General features: G+C 39.7%; 3 protein-coding genes across 3 annotated transcripts; 1 reads left to right on the top strand and 2 right to left on the bottom strand.

Moving 5' to 3' along the window:
* The first annotated feature begins 413 nt into the window (after positions 1 to 413).
* Positions 414 to 3,270, top strand: LOC140136983 (uncharacterized). Its single transcript, XM_072158646.1, has 4 exons — positions 414 to 571; positions 1,529 to 1,751; positions 2,080 to 2,919; positions 3,151 to 3,270. The coding sequence occupies exons 1-4, from the start codon at positions 414 to 416 to the stop codon at positions 3,268 to 3,270; spliced, it is 1,341 nt and encodes a 446-aa protein (XP_072014747.1).
* A 199-nt stretch (positions 3,271 to 3,469) lies between these two features.
* On the bottom strand, positions 3,470 to 3,913 carry LOC140136982 (uncharacterized). The gene has a single exon (XM_072158645.1). It carries the CDS (start codon positions 3,911 to 3,913, stop codon positions 3,470 to 3,472), a length of 444 nt encoding a protein of 147 aa, XP_072014746.1.
* Positions 3,914 to 10,923: 7,010 nt separating this feature from the next.
* On the bottom strand, positions 10,924 to 11,322 carry LOC140136981 (uncharacterized). The gene has a single exon (XM_072158644.1). It carries the CDS (start codon positions 11,320 to 11,322, stop codon positions 10,924 to 10,926), a length of 399 nt encoding a protein of 132 aa, XP_072014745.1.
* Positions 11,323 to 17,352: the final 6,030 nt, after the last annotated feature.

The following is a 17,352-nucleotide window of genomic DNA, read 5'->3' as shown; positions in this document are numbered from 1 at the left end:
CCGATAACACTCCACTATCAATACTATATACGTATAATTCTATTGTCTATTCCACAATTGAGTAATCGGTATCTTCGGTTACATGTGAATCCGAAGGGTTAGTAGTCATACTTACCCTAACCTTATCCCTATAACTTAAGCCCTAATCCCAACCCTAAACATAACCCTCACACTGTTCCTAAACATAACCATAACTCTTTCTAATCCTATACCTTAAGCTAACTCTAATCCTAACCAAAATGCTCTAAATCAAAAGATTGTGGACTAATGACCCTTTAGACAAAGGGACTGGTCCCGTATTTGTGTACAGGTGGTATTGTACAGTTATGAAGAGATCAATAATACTTTATTAACATATTATTATGTTCCCTAGTAGTTCAAATGCTCTTTAACCTTTTCTCAATGCTCCCAATATGAAATATACAGTAGTCGACGAAAATGGCCTCATGGGTGTGAAGTTGCGTACTTTGTTACTTAAGTACAACCAGGAGTACGCAGATTCAGAATTTGCCAGGTGCCAAGAAGGCATCCTTGAGCAAATTAAGTTATTGAAGTCAATAGTCACACAAGGGTATTATATTTTTAAATGCCATGAAAGTTCGTCTGTTATTTGACAAGTCTAATTTTAGGTGAGCAACTTCACGTGTTGTGAACAAAAGTTCAATTCTTCATTTATTTGATTAATAACACAGATGAACTTTCATGATACTTTAAGAAGTTTAAGGATTGCTTAAACAACGTGAAACTCTTGGAACGACACTGAAAGAAAATCGCACGTTTTCGGAACCATCTCCGTTTTTGAAATCGATGCATTTGTAGGATTGTAGAAATTAAACTTGATTAGATGTTTTATTGCCAAATCAAAAAAAAAAACTTTCGCCATCTTGGCTGATGGCTTCTTCAGAATGACCATTGGGATCCACTTTTCTTGCGGGATTGGCCGCTGCTTCCACCGATTTTCGCATCCCTCGGTGGCTTAGTTCTTATAAGTGGATCGTATACATGGTCTAGAGAGTAAATACCGATGACCCTGATGACTGTTTTGTCCCCCGTCTTTCAATTCAAATTGTTTTTCTGATCAGTCTTGTTTGTTGGTTTCCGTTTTTCTCGAGTAAGTTAGGCTCCTCCCAATTTACGACATGGTTCACGATTGCGATGTGGTCAGTTATGGCGGACAGAATAGCCAACAGCCCCCACGTGCCAAATATTGGGGCTGAAGACGTCCAAGAGAATACTGGATGAAAGCTTCCTCTCGGTAAGCAATTTCAAGTTTGAAGTTAAAAACATCGTTAAAAGGACATGGAGCAGGTAACATTATCAAGAAAGCGGAATCTAAACTACTGGGAGAACGAATAAGACAAACTGTGTTCACGATTGGAATTCTAAAACGTCAAAGTGAGGAATTTAAATCGGACATTTTTTCCCGGTTGAGTAGTGACCTTTACTCGCGTATCGCGGAAGTTGTGACACGGTCAGCGGAAGTTGAACATCGTAATTGTAAACAGCGTCAGGTTTCCAAATTCGACAGGCTACAGGAGAAATCGAGCGACATCGGTGGTGAAAAAATACCAAATCCACTTCAAGATCGATGGGTAGTGAATAAATCCGATCATGTGCTCTCTCAGGATGAGTCCTCGCTACTGTGCAGAGGTTTAAATTTCTCTGTTGCGCCCGATCATGTGCCTGTTGTGGATTTAATTACCAGCGTGGAAAACGCAGTTCGTAAGCTTGACAAACCAGAAGCAAATCAAGTAAGGGCTGAGTCTGTCAGAATTATCGGGTCTAGTCATCCGCCCAAGAGTAATCTTACCAAAGGTTAGCGTAATGCCTTGAAAGATCTGAAGAAAGATAAGAATATAACAATTTTACCGGCTGACAAGGGTCGTTGCACTGTCGTAATGAATACTGTTGACTATCATCAAAAAGCAAATGATTTGTTGAAGGACAGTGATACTTATGTAAAACTAAGTAAAGATCCTACTAGGAAATACAAAGAACAGTTGAAGAAAATTGTCAAACGATTGCTTGAAGAAGACAGTATCACTAAGGCACAGTACTACTTGCTCCTTCCACCTTCAGAGTCGGTGCCTAGATTTTACCGTCTCCCAAAAATACACAAGGCTTCGTGTCCTCTCAGACCCATTGTTTCCTCCATTGGATCAGTTTCATACCAAGCTGCTCGCTACGTCGCGGACATTATTTCTCCGTTGGTTGGTTCTCAAGAACTCAGCTGATTTTGTTGACAAGATCAGTAATCTCACGCTAGGACCAGGGGTTGTTATGGTGTCATATGACGTCACAGCCTTGTTTACCAAGACGCCGATACCTGATACGCTTCGCATCATTCGCGAATTGTTGAACAACGACTCTACTCTCAGTTATCGCACCTCAGTCGACAACATCATGGAACTGTTAACTTTCTGTGTAAACACCACCTATTTCATGTTCCAAGGAGACATTTTCCGTCAGGAAAATGGTGCGGCCATGGGTTCGCCTGTTTCCCCCTTGGTAGCGAATTTGTTTATGGAATGGTTCGAGCAGCAGGCTCTTAGCACTTACCCAGCGCCACCATCGTTCTGGGCTAGATATGTCGACGATACCTTCGTGGTAATTCAAGAACAACAAGTCGATGCCTTCACCACACACATAAATAACATTTCGCCTTCCATTAAATGTACTATCGAGCGCGAGGAAAACGGACAAATCGCCATGTTGGACACCATGATTAGCAGAAAGGAGGACGGTACTCTCAAGGTCACTATCTACCGCAAGCCGACACACACTGATCAGTACCTGTCTATGGACTCACATCATCCACTCCAGCACAAACTAGGTGTTATCAGAACTTTAGAACATCGCGCGAATACTTTGGTGTCTGACGCAGAGGACAAAATCGCTGAACTGGAACACATCAGACAGGTGACTCAGAATAGCCAACAGCGCCCCCACGTGCCAAATATTGGGGCTGAAGACGTCCAAGAGAATACTGGATGAAAGCTTCCTCTCGGTAAGCAATTTCAAGTTTGTGAGAAATAAGAAAAGTTAAACATTATGGCGGATTTGTTTAGTTCTGAAGTTGACATTGTTCTATTTTTTCTGGTATATTTTCTCTTTGCTACTTTTTTCCGCATCTTTCTGGTGTTCTTTTAGTCTTACTCCAAATGGACGGCCTGTCTCGCCAATGTACGACTTGTCACACGCTTTGCAACCAATCTCGTAGACAACCCCACTGGTCGTGATGGTATCGACTTTGTCCTCTGGGTGAACTAACAGTCTTTTTAGTGTTTTATGCGGATTCATGGCGACTGATATTTTGTGCTTGCGAAATATTCTCTGCAGTTTTTTTTTCGATAAACCTTTCACGTATGGAATTACCACCATGCTCTTAGTTTCTTTCTCCTGAGTGGTGTTCTTTTGCTCTTGGTTCTTTTTCAATTCTGATTTGCCTTCTACCTATTGTTTCGCCTTGTCAAACGCCCACTTTGGATAGCCGCAATTGATGACTGCCTTTTTTTATTCTACTCTCTTCTTCCTCCTTATCTTTGTCTTCCGTCACGATGGGATGTATTCTGTCAAGCAATGTTCTTACGACGCCGATCTTTTGATGAAATGGGTGTTGTGAATCAAAATTTAAGTATTGATCCGTGTGAGTTTTCTTTCTGTAGACCAGGGGCTTTACTGTTCCATCTTCCTTTCTCACAATAAGCGTGCCTAAGAACGGGAAATTGCCCATGCACTCTTCTTCATTTGTAAACTTTATGTTACCTGTGGTATGTACAGTATTCAAGTACTCAGTTAGTTGTTCTGTGGTGTCTTTCTTGATAATTTCCAGCACATCGTCGACGTAACGACACCATAGCCGGGGTTTAAATTCTAACGGTGCGGTGGCGATGGCCTTCTCCAACCACTCCATGAAAAGGTTAGCGATTGTTGTGACGATAATTCATTTGCAAATTTTGCCTTAAGCCATGATACCCGTTCATTAAGTGAACGTGGTATTATCCCGGCGTCAATTGAGCGATGTATTGTGTGTGCTTTGCTAAATACGTCACTCCTTGTTGACCCTGCAACCGGGACGGGCCGTGCGTAACCAGGCTCATCTCCTAATGTTTAGTTTAGATTGGTCAACATGATGGCGAATATATTGTCATCATGTCTTGCACGTGAATAATATTTAGAGAATAAAGGTATTGTTTTTAGCCCCTGGAGTGCATCTATCGTCTCATATAACACGGGCGACATCATTATTTTTAAGTAAAACAACGAGGCGAAGCCGAGTTGTTTTACGCCAAAAATAATGTTTCGCGGCTAAAAACAATACCTTTATTCTCATTCTTAAACACTTCAATTCAAATAAAAATATCATAAGTATTACAAATTTTAATCAAAGTAAATCCTACATTTTGCAAGGAATTATACCTACGACTTAAAATCGAGCAGTCCCGTTGTTGCTAATGCGCCTCCGATTGGTTCAAATTGCTAGTACGCGTATTGCGTCGATGCACACGCGCTGACCCGTGTGATATCGTGTCATATCACACGGGTAAGAACCAATAAGATTTCAGGAATATTCTCAAGTGTTTAAGAATCAATTATACTTATTATGCTGCAATGTGACTCTGGTAAGAATTGTTAACACATACATTATGTTTAATATTTTGATCCGTTTGACTGATGATGTAAATTCACAGTAAATCTCTTAAACTTATTTCCGTTTCACCTGGCTCATTTCGTGTTAGTCATTCCCGTTCCCGTTCATTCCCTCATCCCTTGGGACTCCAAATCCGGTATCTCGCTCTGCTTTTCCCTTGGATTAATTCCTCAATTATCGCACTAACCGGACTTACTAAGCCACCGAGGGATGCGAAAAGCCCGCGGGAAAAGTGGATCCCAATGGTCATTCTGAAGAAGCCATCAGCCAATATGGCGAAAGTCTAAAACTAGTTTGGATTTTGCAATCAAAAAATCTAATCAAGTTCATCTCCGTTTTTATTTGCACTGCAAACGAGTTTACGACTGTCCAGTACGGTTAAAGGAAACAATGCAAATAACAAAAATTAGAAAACATTGCCTTTTAGTAGTGTGTTACCTGATGCAATCAAAAAGGGAATTAAATCAGGTACTGGATAACCTTGGTTTTTTAGTCAGAATCAAAAGCATGCTGTTTGAAAGAGGCAGAGACTCGGTAACCATTAAAGTTCCAATCATTATGCCCTCTATCGCCCAGATCAGATATTATAATCTTTGTCGCCTTGTTCTCCTTCGTGACGAATGAGCACAATCCAGTTTGGAACAGAGACTAGCAATATTTAACACCGGTGATTTGTAAGAGCGGCAAAAAAGATTTAATTTTTGTGTACGTAACTCAAGGGGCGTCAAAAAATTACGCGTTGACGTCACCTAAAGAAATCCAGTCTCTTCTACAATCGTATTGTCACACTTGGCCATGACGCATTGTAAACATCGATATTTTTCAATCGAGAAGAAGAGATGTGAAAGGCAATAGTAAAAAAAAGACTATTGCCCGGGAATAGTTCAGTTTTTACGTAATTCTTAAAAAGAGGCATAGCTAATTCAATGACCGCACTTTTAACCAATCAGATGACATGAATCTGTATATGAGGTATATAATTAAGAAATAAAGGGTGATGCATGATCCTTTACACGAAAATAATGTGTCCGAGGCAGTAAAAACGTAAATAATGGGTGAGGCGCAGCCGAACCCATTATTTAAATGTTTTTACTGCCAAGGACACATTATTTGCGTTTAAAGGATAATGCTGCACCCTTTATTTCTATTCTATTACCACAAAATAGTGTGATTTAAAGAGAAAATATCAAATTTTTTGCCCAAGGTGGAGCGCATACGCGTAGCCAAAGCGTATGCACGTTCCAATAACACAATCTAACATTCCATTCTCCCCTATAAGCAGGTATGCACATGCAATAACACATCCCTGACATTCCATTCTCCCCTACATAAGCAGATGTGCTGTGCGCTCTGCTGTGCGCTGTGATGATAGAAGAACATAAAGTTCGTTGCCCTTGACACTTTATCGCTAATTAATGGTCTGTCACGTGACGCGTTTCAACAAATCACAGTGCGCGATTTTGAATAATGGGTCGTGGGGGTAATAGAATTAAGAATAACCGGCAGTAAAGTCAAATTTTTATATTTTGGCAAATTTGTATAATGCTGTGACAATCAAGCCTAAAGACCTGTTCAAAGTCTAATATTAGTTTATGCTCTCTTACTTTTAGCAAATACATTTTCTATTTTATTTTATAACCAATTATTAAAATGCTTTGACTCAAAATCTTTTGTTGACAGTCTGCGACATGGTTCATGTTTATATCAAATTGAATACACTAATTATTTATTAATGAACATTTAATTGATGTATCGTTGGAAACGCATTAAATGATCTCTAACTAATGGAACTTTCCAATTCCATGATTCCATTTGTAATATTCATTAAGGGCAACTGTAGAAATTTGCCATGGATACCGTATTCCTGGGGAGCCCACTATTTCGGTGTGATACAATTTATATATTTGTGGCTGTATATTTTTATTTGCAATATACAGGTCAATATTTTGTTCATAATGCTTCATAACCAACGCAAGTGATTTAATTGATCTAAAGTGCAAATTTATAGGTGAACCTTATAATATCGTGAACATTTCAAAATAGTAACAAATTATACAAGGGACAAATGTATTAAAACTTTAATTTCTTAAATATACCAGAAATCATAAATAACGGTCCCCCTATGTCACTACGGTAACAGACAGCGTCTTTATAATGATGTTTTCGGGAGGAGCATTAGTTTCCTCCTTGCCTACCAGTGAGAAGGATGTATACGTCATTATCAGATATCAATATTATTTAGATTGGGAAGATGACTTAGAGTTACCAAATTTACTTCAACATCAAAATGTCTAAGGCGATTACAATCGTCATAGCGGCTTTGACAGGTAAGTAGCATTGAACAAACAAACAAACAAACTTATAATCAATCAATCACACATATAAACAAACATACGTACAAACATTAATACCATACACACACAAACAAACAAACAAACAAACAAACATACTTACAAACATTAATACCATACACACACAAACACAAACAAACAAACAAACAAACAAACAAACACACAAACAAGTGAACAAACAAACAAAGAGAAGCTTAGGACGATTATTGAAGCTAATTTTGTTGTTGTAATTGCTTTTATTATTCTTATATTTCTCGGACATCCGGGATAGACACACGGGATTGAGTGCCAGCTCCCGGATGGGTTAAGGGATAGGGCATGCGGCAAAGGATATCATAAAGAATCATGCCCTTTTATACCCTCTAGTTAAAACGCTGCTGTTTTATTTGTGTTGTTATTGATAAAGTTGTTGGATCGTATTTTGCTTATTATAGTCATTACCTATGCCTGCGGAGCCAATGTCTGCTTCATGCAGAAGCAACCTGTAAGATCCAATAGATTTAGGGGTTGTTTACTCACTGTAATAACAGACACATTTCACTACTCAAGTTGACAAGTACTTTCATGGTCGACGCCATTTTATCTTGTGACCTTTGTTGAAACCTAGCAACCAAATAGATGGCGCTATACTGTTTTCTCTCAGAGGGGGTTGGTAAGCTTGAACATTACATCTCTCCCCTTTTTAGATAAAAGTCACTTTGCTTATTGTAAACACTGAATGTTAATGTCCATGAGTTCAAGAGTTCTCAACAAATTGTTCACTGTTAAGCAACTTGTATAGTGCTATGAACTTGTAAGTTTATACCAGATTAAATAGCAATGTTCATTAAAACTCAGAAGATGATCAACATACTTTGAGTCTGGTGTTTTTTGTATTGACCTGTTTTGCATTTTGTTTTTTATAACACCAAAACAATTAATACAACGTGTTCCAAAAACTCCAAAACAACACTGAGCACAACTTGCTCAAATTATCAAACTTTGGCACTTGGTATCTTTCCAGTGCTAAGATAAAGTTTAAAGTCTCACTGGTACACATGTCTTGTGCACTTTAACTATCAATTTTCAAAGAACAGTTTCAAACAGGGAACTTTGAACATGACGCGATTACGCACTAAATGCGCTTACGCACCAAAACAACCTAATAACATGCGCTTTACTTATGCGGGTAAATATAAGTATGCACTTTACAGAGTGTTACGCTTTTAGAGCGCTAGGTAACATAACTCTCAAGTTTCTTGGGTGGCTGTCTGATCCTTGTGGACCGTCTTGGTTGACTTGTGCTGAGTTGAGATGGCTGCAATTCAACAGGAGGTTCTGCTGGAGTCTCAGCTGCTGCTGGTTGATCAGAAGTCACAGGGAACATTGAGGCAGGGGTATCTGCATCTGGGAGTTCCACAGGGTCGTGTGTGGGGACCATTTCTAGATTCATGGGAGTGTCTGCAGGGAGTCTCTTGATGAAGGATACATTCCTTGTAAGTCTTGCCTCACCTCTTTGGACAGTTATAGCGTTTCCTCTCCTTTCAACTACTATGAAGGGATGAGGATTGTATGGTGGATCGAGCATGTTTTTTCTGTTCTGTTTCACTAACACCCGATCACCTACTTTGATGTTGGATTCAGTCACATGGAGATGCTTGTCGGCGTTTGCTTTGATTTTGCCCTTTTGTTCAGCATTTCTACTGCGAATTTTGTCGTTGACAGTCTTTGTCGGGACTTGTGGAAGGGTCGTTCTCATCTTTCTGCCGTTCAGTGCTTCACTGGGCGAAACACCTGTCGTCGCGTGTGGGGTAGCACGGTATTGGCGAAGAAAACCCCACAACTCTTGCTTCCAGTTGCTTGCTGTCCGGATAGCTTTCACCAATGTTCTCATAAACCGCTCAACTTCCCCGTTTGCTCGCGGCCACAACGGTGTACATTTACGATGAGTGAAACCGTAGAATTCTGCGAACTTAGTAAATTCACTGCCATTGAACGGCGGTCCATTGTCCGTGCGTACTATTTCAGGGATACCCTGACGAGCAAATACTGCGTCTAGTTTAGGAATTACCGATCTTGCTGACGTAGAGCTTACTATTTCCACTTCAGGAAAACGACTAAAGTCATCAACTATCACGAGCAAGTATTCACCAGTCGGAAAGGGACCTTTAAAGTCAACCGAGACTTCCTGCCAGGGACCATCCGGTAGTTGAGTCATTCGTAGTGGCTCAGGAGGGATCTTTCCTGACGTTGTCGCTGCTTGACATGGGACACATCCGCGAACCTTGTGTTCAACTTTGGAGTCTATGCCGGGGAACCATATCTTTTCACGTAACAGTTTCTTTGTTTTAACGATTCCTTGGTGCGAATCATGTGCAAGATCGATGGCTCGTTCTCTCAGGGCTGACGGTAGAACTAATCGCGTATCACGTAGGATGACCTCATTGTCCAATACCATAAGCTCGTGGCGTATTTGCTTAAAGTCACTGATCGCGTTGTCATTCCAGTCCTTTTCTTTTCCACTTAGAAGGGCTGCTTTGATCTTCTGTAGTGTGGAATCATGTTTTGTCGCTTCGACGACTTCCTCGTATGTCATTGCTTTTGGAACTGCGTTATGACATACGTAATGAACGTATTCATCAGATACTGATACTTGCGATGCAAGGTTAGGGTCGGTGTGACTGGGTGGGTGCCTGGACAAATAGTCAGACGGATTGTCTTTCCCAGGTTGATAGACGAGTGTGTAGTCATACTGCTGAAGTTTTAACAACCACAGTTCAATGCGTGCATTTGGCTTTGAGTTCTTGTTATTAAACAATGGCAGAAGTGGCTTGTGGTCAGTACATACTACAAAATCACTACCGAACAAGTACATGCGAAAGTGCAAAATTGCCCAAGTCACGCCAAGCGCTTCGCGCTCAATTTGTGAGTATCTAGATTCTGTATCCTTAAGCGCGCGGCTTGCGTACGCTACCACGTGACCTTCTTGACATAACATCGCTCCTAGGCCGCTGGGGCTAGCGTCCACAACAACAGTTGATTTTTTGGCAGGGTCAAAGTACACGGTTACTCCTGATCCAGCGAGGTCGCTCTTCAGATTATCAAAAGACTGTTGTTCATCGGTTCCCCACTTCCACTCTATATCTTTGTGGGTTAGCTGGCGCAAGGGAGCGGTGATTGATGCATAGTGTGGTATGAACCGGGCGACATATTGTGCCATTCCAAGCAAAGACATGACCTCTTTCGCATTGCTAGGGGGCGCTGCATTGACTATAGCCGCTATCTTTTGCGGGTCAGGGGTGACGCCTTCTGCGCTGAATACATGTCCGAAGAATTGTACTTTGTGCTGCGAAAACGTGCACTTGCTTTTGTTTAAGCGCGCGTTACATTCGCGCAGTCGCTGAAGCACCGCTGCAAGATTCTTGTCATGTTCCTGCTGCGTACTGCCATAAACAATTATGTCGTCAGACATGTTGCGACATCCATCCAAACCTGCTAACATACGCGCTACCGCATTTTGGAAGATTTCTGAGGCCGCGTTTACCCCAAACATTAATCTTTTATACCTGTACAATCCTGAATGGGTTGTAAACGTGGTAATGTACCTACTCTCTGGGTGTAATTCAAATTGATGGTAGCCTGCTTTTAGGTCAAGTGTACTAAAGACAGTGGCTCCGTTCAAATCTGTGATAACTTCCTCAATGGTAGGCATGGGGTGTTGTTCACGCTGTATTGCCTGATTTGCTTCCCTCATATCAACACACACGCGCACTGATTTGTCTTTTTTAGGCACTATCACAACAGGGCTAATCCAAGGTGTTGGACCTGTCGCGCACTCGATTACATCATCATCGAGTAGCTGCTCAATTGCTACGTCAACATCTTTTCTCACATGAAAAGGAATTCTCCTATGTTTTTGGATTTTTGGTTGCACGTTTTCATCTATGTGTCATTTTTCACCTTACCAATACCATTGAAAAGATCATCATAACTTGCTATCATGTCATCAGTATTGTTTGTGACTGAGACATTGTTTGTGATTTCAATTAGCCTAAGCTCAGATGAAGTTCCAAATGACAATAAATTGCCTGCGCTGCCCTCTACAACACTGAATTTGGTTGTTACCTGCGCATTTCCAACACTTACACGCGCTTTAATCTCACCAATGACAGGGAGGGGAGCTTTTGCATTATAACCAAAAACCGGCGTACTTGATTCTCGCAAGCTGGTTGAGGGCGCACTAGTTTCCTTGCGGAGGCGATTAAAGGATGCGCTATCCATGATATTGACACTGGCTTGTGAGTCAATACCGGCTTTTAGGACTACGCCGCCAATTACCATGTCGCATGAGGGGAGCCGATCTTTTTTACGCGAGCTGGTGTTTGCGAACACGTATTCTGAATCGTCATCCTCTTGCGCGTTTGTTGCTGCGCCTACAGATGAACTTGCACTTACTGCGTTTGCTTTTTTTGAAGATGAACTATAGCAGTATTTCTCAAAATGATTGCTCCGCCCACACGAGTGACATATTTTACCTGCTGCTGGGCACGGCGATTGCGTATGCGGATAAACGCCACCACAATTCCTGCATTTGTTTGACGCTGGGCATGGCGATTGCGGATTATGCGGCCATGCGCCACCACAATTTCGGCATGTTTTCTTTCCTTTGCGCTTTCCTGATCGCGCGTTAGCTTTGTTTGCGCGCTGCTGATTTGATCTACGGTGTGCTTTAGGCTTTCTTGCACCTGCACTATGCACAGTGGCAGTATTAGGCTCGAGCGTGGCTGTATCTGACATAGTAGTACATGGTGTTACGTAACCCAGTGCAAAATTTGCTACATTAGTGGAACCAATGCTTTTTAGCTTCTAAATACCCCTATAAACAAAACCTGAGTTGGTTCCATTTTTTTTAATGTGTCTTCGGCGGCCATTTTGAAATTCAAAATGGCCACTATATTTAGCCTTGTTTAAGCCATATTTGTCCCGAAAGTGCACAAAGTCATATTTTTCTTACTGATTATTTATGCTTTTGATTGTCAAATCCACTAAGAACATAATTAGGATCATTTTCTAGAATCCAAGATGGCTGCCAAATCCAAAATGGCCGCCAATTTGTCTAAAATGGTCTGCCAGCTATAAGGACATTGATTTCTTTCCTTTTTTTTTTTTTTATTCACTACTTATGTTTATGAGAATCTACTGAGAAATAAAAACTTAATTTGGTCCATTTTCTCCAATCCAAGATGGCCTCTAAATCCAAAATGGCCGCCTTTTATTAAAATATGGCATACCGCTTTAGGCAATTACTATCATTGAGAGTAAAATACATGTATCTCATTTCTGTCAGATATGGATAAGAAAATGATTCTAAACATCTTAAATAGTGCAACAACATTGTTTAAGGAGAAAATAGGTGCATTTCACCTTTCAAAATGGCCACCAAAGTATCTTGAAATTGGCTAAGATTTTCAGCTAATTTGTCAGCATTTATGCAATGAAATGCAGAAAATCGCGTTGTAAAAAGTTTAAATTTCAATATTGTAATTCAACTTTAGACGTTTATGATAGAGCTGACCTTGAGGCATTTTAATGCCTAGTTGTCATCATCTATGTTATCAGTATTTTCAAGTTCCTCAGCATAGCTGTATTGCTCCACAAGCACATGCTTCTGTACAAGTCAGATTGTGTCGTCTGCAGGAACATCTGCGGGAGCATTTGCTTATTCCACATCCACACCTAACAACAAGCTCGACAACAGACTCTGGAGCTATTGCAATGTCTGACAGGATAGGTACTGGAATGTTATCTGCATCACTCGACCATCCCAGCTTGAACGGGGCTGGAATATTTGGATTTACCACAAGGTCTTGACTCCAAATATATGCTTGCATATGCGCCCGCAGAATGTGTTGATGCCACGCACCAGAAGTTGGAGGATTTTATCAATCCCCTGGTTAACTCTTGAAGCGTTTCCATCTCAGTTTTTCAACTGTGTTAGCCTGTAGGTCATTTTTTGTGCCCATGAGCCTGCACAAAAACCTCTCACAGCCTGAAACAACACTTTGAGATGGCATTTCTGCATCACCAAGTTAAATCAGTGCTGTGAGTTCTTCAGGTGTTGCTTCAGTGAAGGCATTGAAGGCAGTCTTCTTGCCTATACCTCTGATATGTCCACATGTGTCGCATCCTGCTTTTGATGTCCCAAAACGGATATGTATTGCTTTCAGCAAGATTTTCCTTCTGTTGTCACCTGTTCCCATAAGCATGATTGTCTGAAGACCAAGAACCCAAGAACCGTTAGTCTTCGAAGAGCAATGACCATAACACCTGTATCTTGGGTACATTCTGTCCAGCTTCAGAGATCTCTGCTGCATATAGCATGATTAGAGTGTCTGCTTCCTCTTGTGTACTAAAACATGTCGATGGCTGAACATGATTCATGTTGCTTCTCACATGCAGACGTGTTACAGTGACTACTGGAATCTTCAGCTTCAAAACTTTGTTTGCCAGGTAGATTGCAAGGGTGTCCTTAGTTTCATTGTTAGCCAAAAACAGTTTTGAGTCATGGATGGGGGTTGTGTCAGCAACAATGTAGGCTCTCGCTGATGATTGGACTCCTAACTTGCGACGCCTGATTATATCTTTGATTGAGTTTTCTCTTCCATAATTATCAAAGATGACCCGGCAACCTTCATAGTCACTGTAACATATCTGCATGTGAAAACAAAACGAATGATGTTCAGACATCGACAGGTGTTAGTACACAAGAGGAAAGCAGACACTCTAATCATGCTACATGCAGCAGAGATCTCTGAAGCTGGAAAGAATGTCCATATCATGACCCAAGATACATGCATACATACAACGTTTTTTTTATAGCGCAATTTCAAAGAAATGATCAAAAACTTACGCTACTACTAAAGGCTACAAGAAAACAAAAAACATGCAAAAGAAACAACATCAGCAATGTTTAAAAAGATGGGTTTTCAGGCTACATTTGAAAGTAGTAACTGTGGGAGATGACCTAATGGACGAAGGAAGATTGTTCCAGATCCTGTTCCAGATTCCAGATACAGATGTTATGGTCCTTGCTCTTCGAAGACTCACGGTTCATGGTCTTCAGACAACCATGCTTATGGGGACAGGTGACAACAGAAGGAAAATCTTGCTGAAACCAATACATATCCGTTTTAGGACATCAAAGTGTTGTTTCAGGCTGTGAGAGGTTTTTGTGCAGGCTCAAAAAAAAAAAAAATGACCTCCAGGCTAACACAGATGAAAAACTGAGATGGAAATAATTCAAGAGCCAAACAGGGGGGTTTGATAAAATCGGGCGCATATATGCAAGCATAATGTTTGTAGTCTTGTGGTAAATCCAAATATTCCAGACCCGTTCGAGCTGGGATGGTCGAGTGATGCAGATAACATTCCAGTACCTATCCTGTCATACATTGCAATAGCTCCCGAGTCTGTTGTCGAGCTTGTTAGGTGCGGATGTTGAATAAGCAAATGCTCCAGAAGTTGTTCCTGCAGACGACACAATCTGACTTGTACAGAAGCATGTGCTTGTGGAGCAATACAGCTGTGCTGAGGAACTTGAAAATACTGATAACATGGATGATGACAACTAGGCATTTAAATGCCTCAAGGTCAGCTCTATCATAAATGTCTGAAGTTGAATTACAATATTGAAATTTCAACTTTTAAAAACATGATTTTCTGCATTTCATTGCATAAATGCTGACATATTAATCTTAGCCAATTTCAAGACATTTTGGCGGCCATTTTGAAAGGTGAAATGCACCTATATTCTCCTTAAACAATGTTGTTGCACTACTTTAGGATGTTTACAATCATTTTCTTATCCATATCTAACAGAAATGAGATACGTGTATTTTACTCTCAATGGTAGTAATTAATTGCCTAAAGCGGTATACTATATTTTAATAAACGGCGGCCATTTTGGATTTAGAGGATTGGAGACAATGGACCAAATTAAGTTTTTAGTTCTCAGTGGATTCTCAGAAACATTAGTAGTGAAAATAATCAGCAAAAAAGGAAAGAAATCAATGTCCTTATAGCTGGCAGAACATCAGACAAATTGGCGGCCATTTTGGATTTGGCAGCCATCTTGGATTCTTGAAAATGATCCTAATTATGTTTTTAGTGGATTTTGACAATCAAAATTATAAATAATCATTAAAAAATATGACTTTGTGCACTTTCGGGACAAATATGGCTTAAAAAAGGCTAAATATAGTGGCCATTTTGAATTTCAAAATGGCCGCCGAAGACACATTCGAAAAAAATGGAACCAACTCAGGTCTTGTTACCTAGGGTATAAGGGTGCAAAAAACCTTGGTTCCACTAATGTAGCAAATTTTGCACTGACTTATGATAATTCTACGTAACACCATGTACTAAACTGACTAAATATTGATGTCACAGCGTACAATTAAATCAATAATAATAATAATAATAATAATAATAGCTTTATTTATACACGGTAAAAACACAGTATTGTTCTTCCACATGTCCGTGTGGATATTAAAAATATTACTAACAAACACAAGTTAGTTTAAAATATAATACATTAGTGTACATACACTAAAAACTAAAATTAATACGATCTTTTACAAAAGACAAAATATATATAATAAATAAAATAGTAACCCTGCATTCTTCCTCATACAGTCACACTCTCACATGCACTCCTCTCTCACCCTCTCAACACACACCCTCCATACATCTTTCAAAATAAAACGTTATTATATGATTTATGTACAAGTTATATTTAACTTGTAGCCCAAGATTTGAAAGCTGCAGTAAATTCTATTGATTTTGCATTCAGTGTAATGGAAGGAAATCTGTGTAATGATATCTGAGTGTTTTTGTATTGTAAAAATTTGTATGTAAGTGCAACTTTTAAATCTGGACCTCTCACTCCATTAAATTGACCGGTGTTTTATTGTTTTCTGGGCTATCGTATCAAATGAGGTGTCAAAATGCGCAGAAATAAATTCTGCTTCCAACGCATTTTACAGATTTGCAATAAAATAGCCCGTTTATGAATAAAAAATATTTCAGGGGGTTAGTTCCTTTTTTTGAGATGTTTATTTAACCGAGCAATTTTAAACTTGACCTTATAAAGGTTCAACGACATTGTCCCACTAAATACGGGCGCGGTTGAAATGCCTCCATAGCCTATTAATGATCAAATTTTAAATGATATGAACAATTGTTAAGGGAATGATGCCACAATAATGTTCACTCTAAATTACAGGGATTTAAATTCAAATCCAAAAGACTTACTTTCAAAACTTTCAGAGACTGTAGTTAGGGACCAATCAATATACAGGGTGTCCAAAAAAAAAAGAGGCCCCTCATTGCGCCCTGTTTTTCTCCTATTTCTGAAAAGTTGATCAAATATCTTTTGATATGTAAAGAAACCTTAAGTCGTTAGCTTTAATTAACCAAAACAATTATATCATTCGGCTCACAACTTTTGAAGATATGCTCGTTTAAAGAAATGTACCCGTTATTCACTCTGTCCACGGAGAAGGTTTGGCTACTTCAAAGATTGAAAAGGAGTACACATATCATGCATGATTATCAAACATTCTTCAATGATAACTTTATAAAATAACTTTATTTATGGAATAGGCTTTACCGATGGGTTTATGGGCAATGGATTTTGTTAACAGTGTCATTAATTTGTGGGTAAAATGGATGCCGAATGGGACTTCTTTTGCTTTACTTGCAATTACTTATTTTTTCTTGGTAATTTATGCCTTTTTGTTTTATTATGTTTCTTACTTTCTTACTTTGTTGTTTCTTGCTTTCTTTTTATTTACAACAAAAGTCATTTCTCTTTTAGGATAAAAGGTAGCCCTAAACGCTGTTTGGTTTGTCTTTGGTTCTTCTGAAGTGAGTTTACTGTGCTGCTCTGCCCTCTACCTGGTTGCCTCCTTGGCAAATACAGGTTTCAGCCCTGGTCCTCATTGCATCAATTGCGTTGCGTACCATCCTTGTGCGCCGGATACTTGCAAATGCATTCAGTAATACGTTTGCGAAGATCTTGGATTTTGCCACAGAGGAAAAAATCAAGTGGTGTGAGGTCTGGTGATCGTGCAGACTATCCGTGGACAGAGTGAAAAACGGGTATTTTGATTCAAAAGGGCATATCTTCAAAAGTTGTGAGCCGATTGATATAATTGTTTTGGTTTATTAAAGCTAACGATAAATTTCAGTCCCACAGGGATTTAAAAATGCAAGTCCATTGGATTTAATATTCAAGTCCTTTAAGATTTACTTTTAAGCATATCTGGGATTTATTTCAAAATAATATAAATATTTATGGGGATTTAAATA

The sequence above is a fragment of the Amphiura filiformis genome, chromosome 17, assembly GCF_039555335.1.
Source record: "Amphiura filiformis chromosome 17, Afil_fr2py, whole genome shotgun sequence".
Lineage (NCBI taxonomy): Eukaryota > Metazoa > Echinodermata > Ophiuroidea > Amphilepidida > Amphiuridae > Amphiura > Amphiura filiformis.
This window is presented reverse-complemented; position numbering and strand designations above follow the sequence as displayed.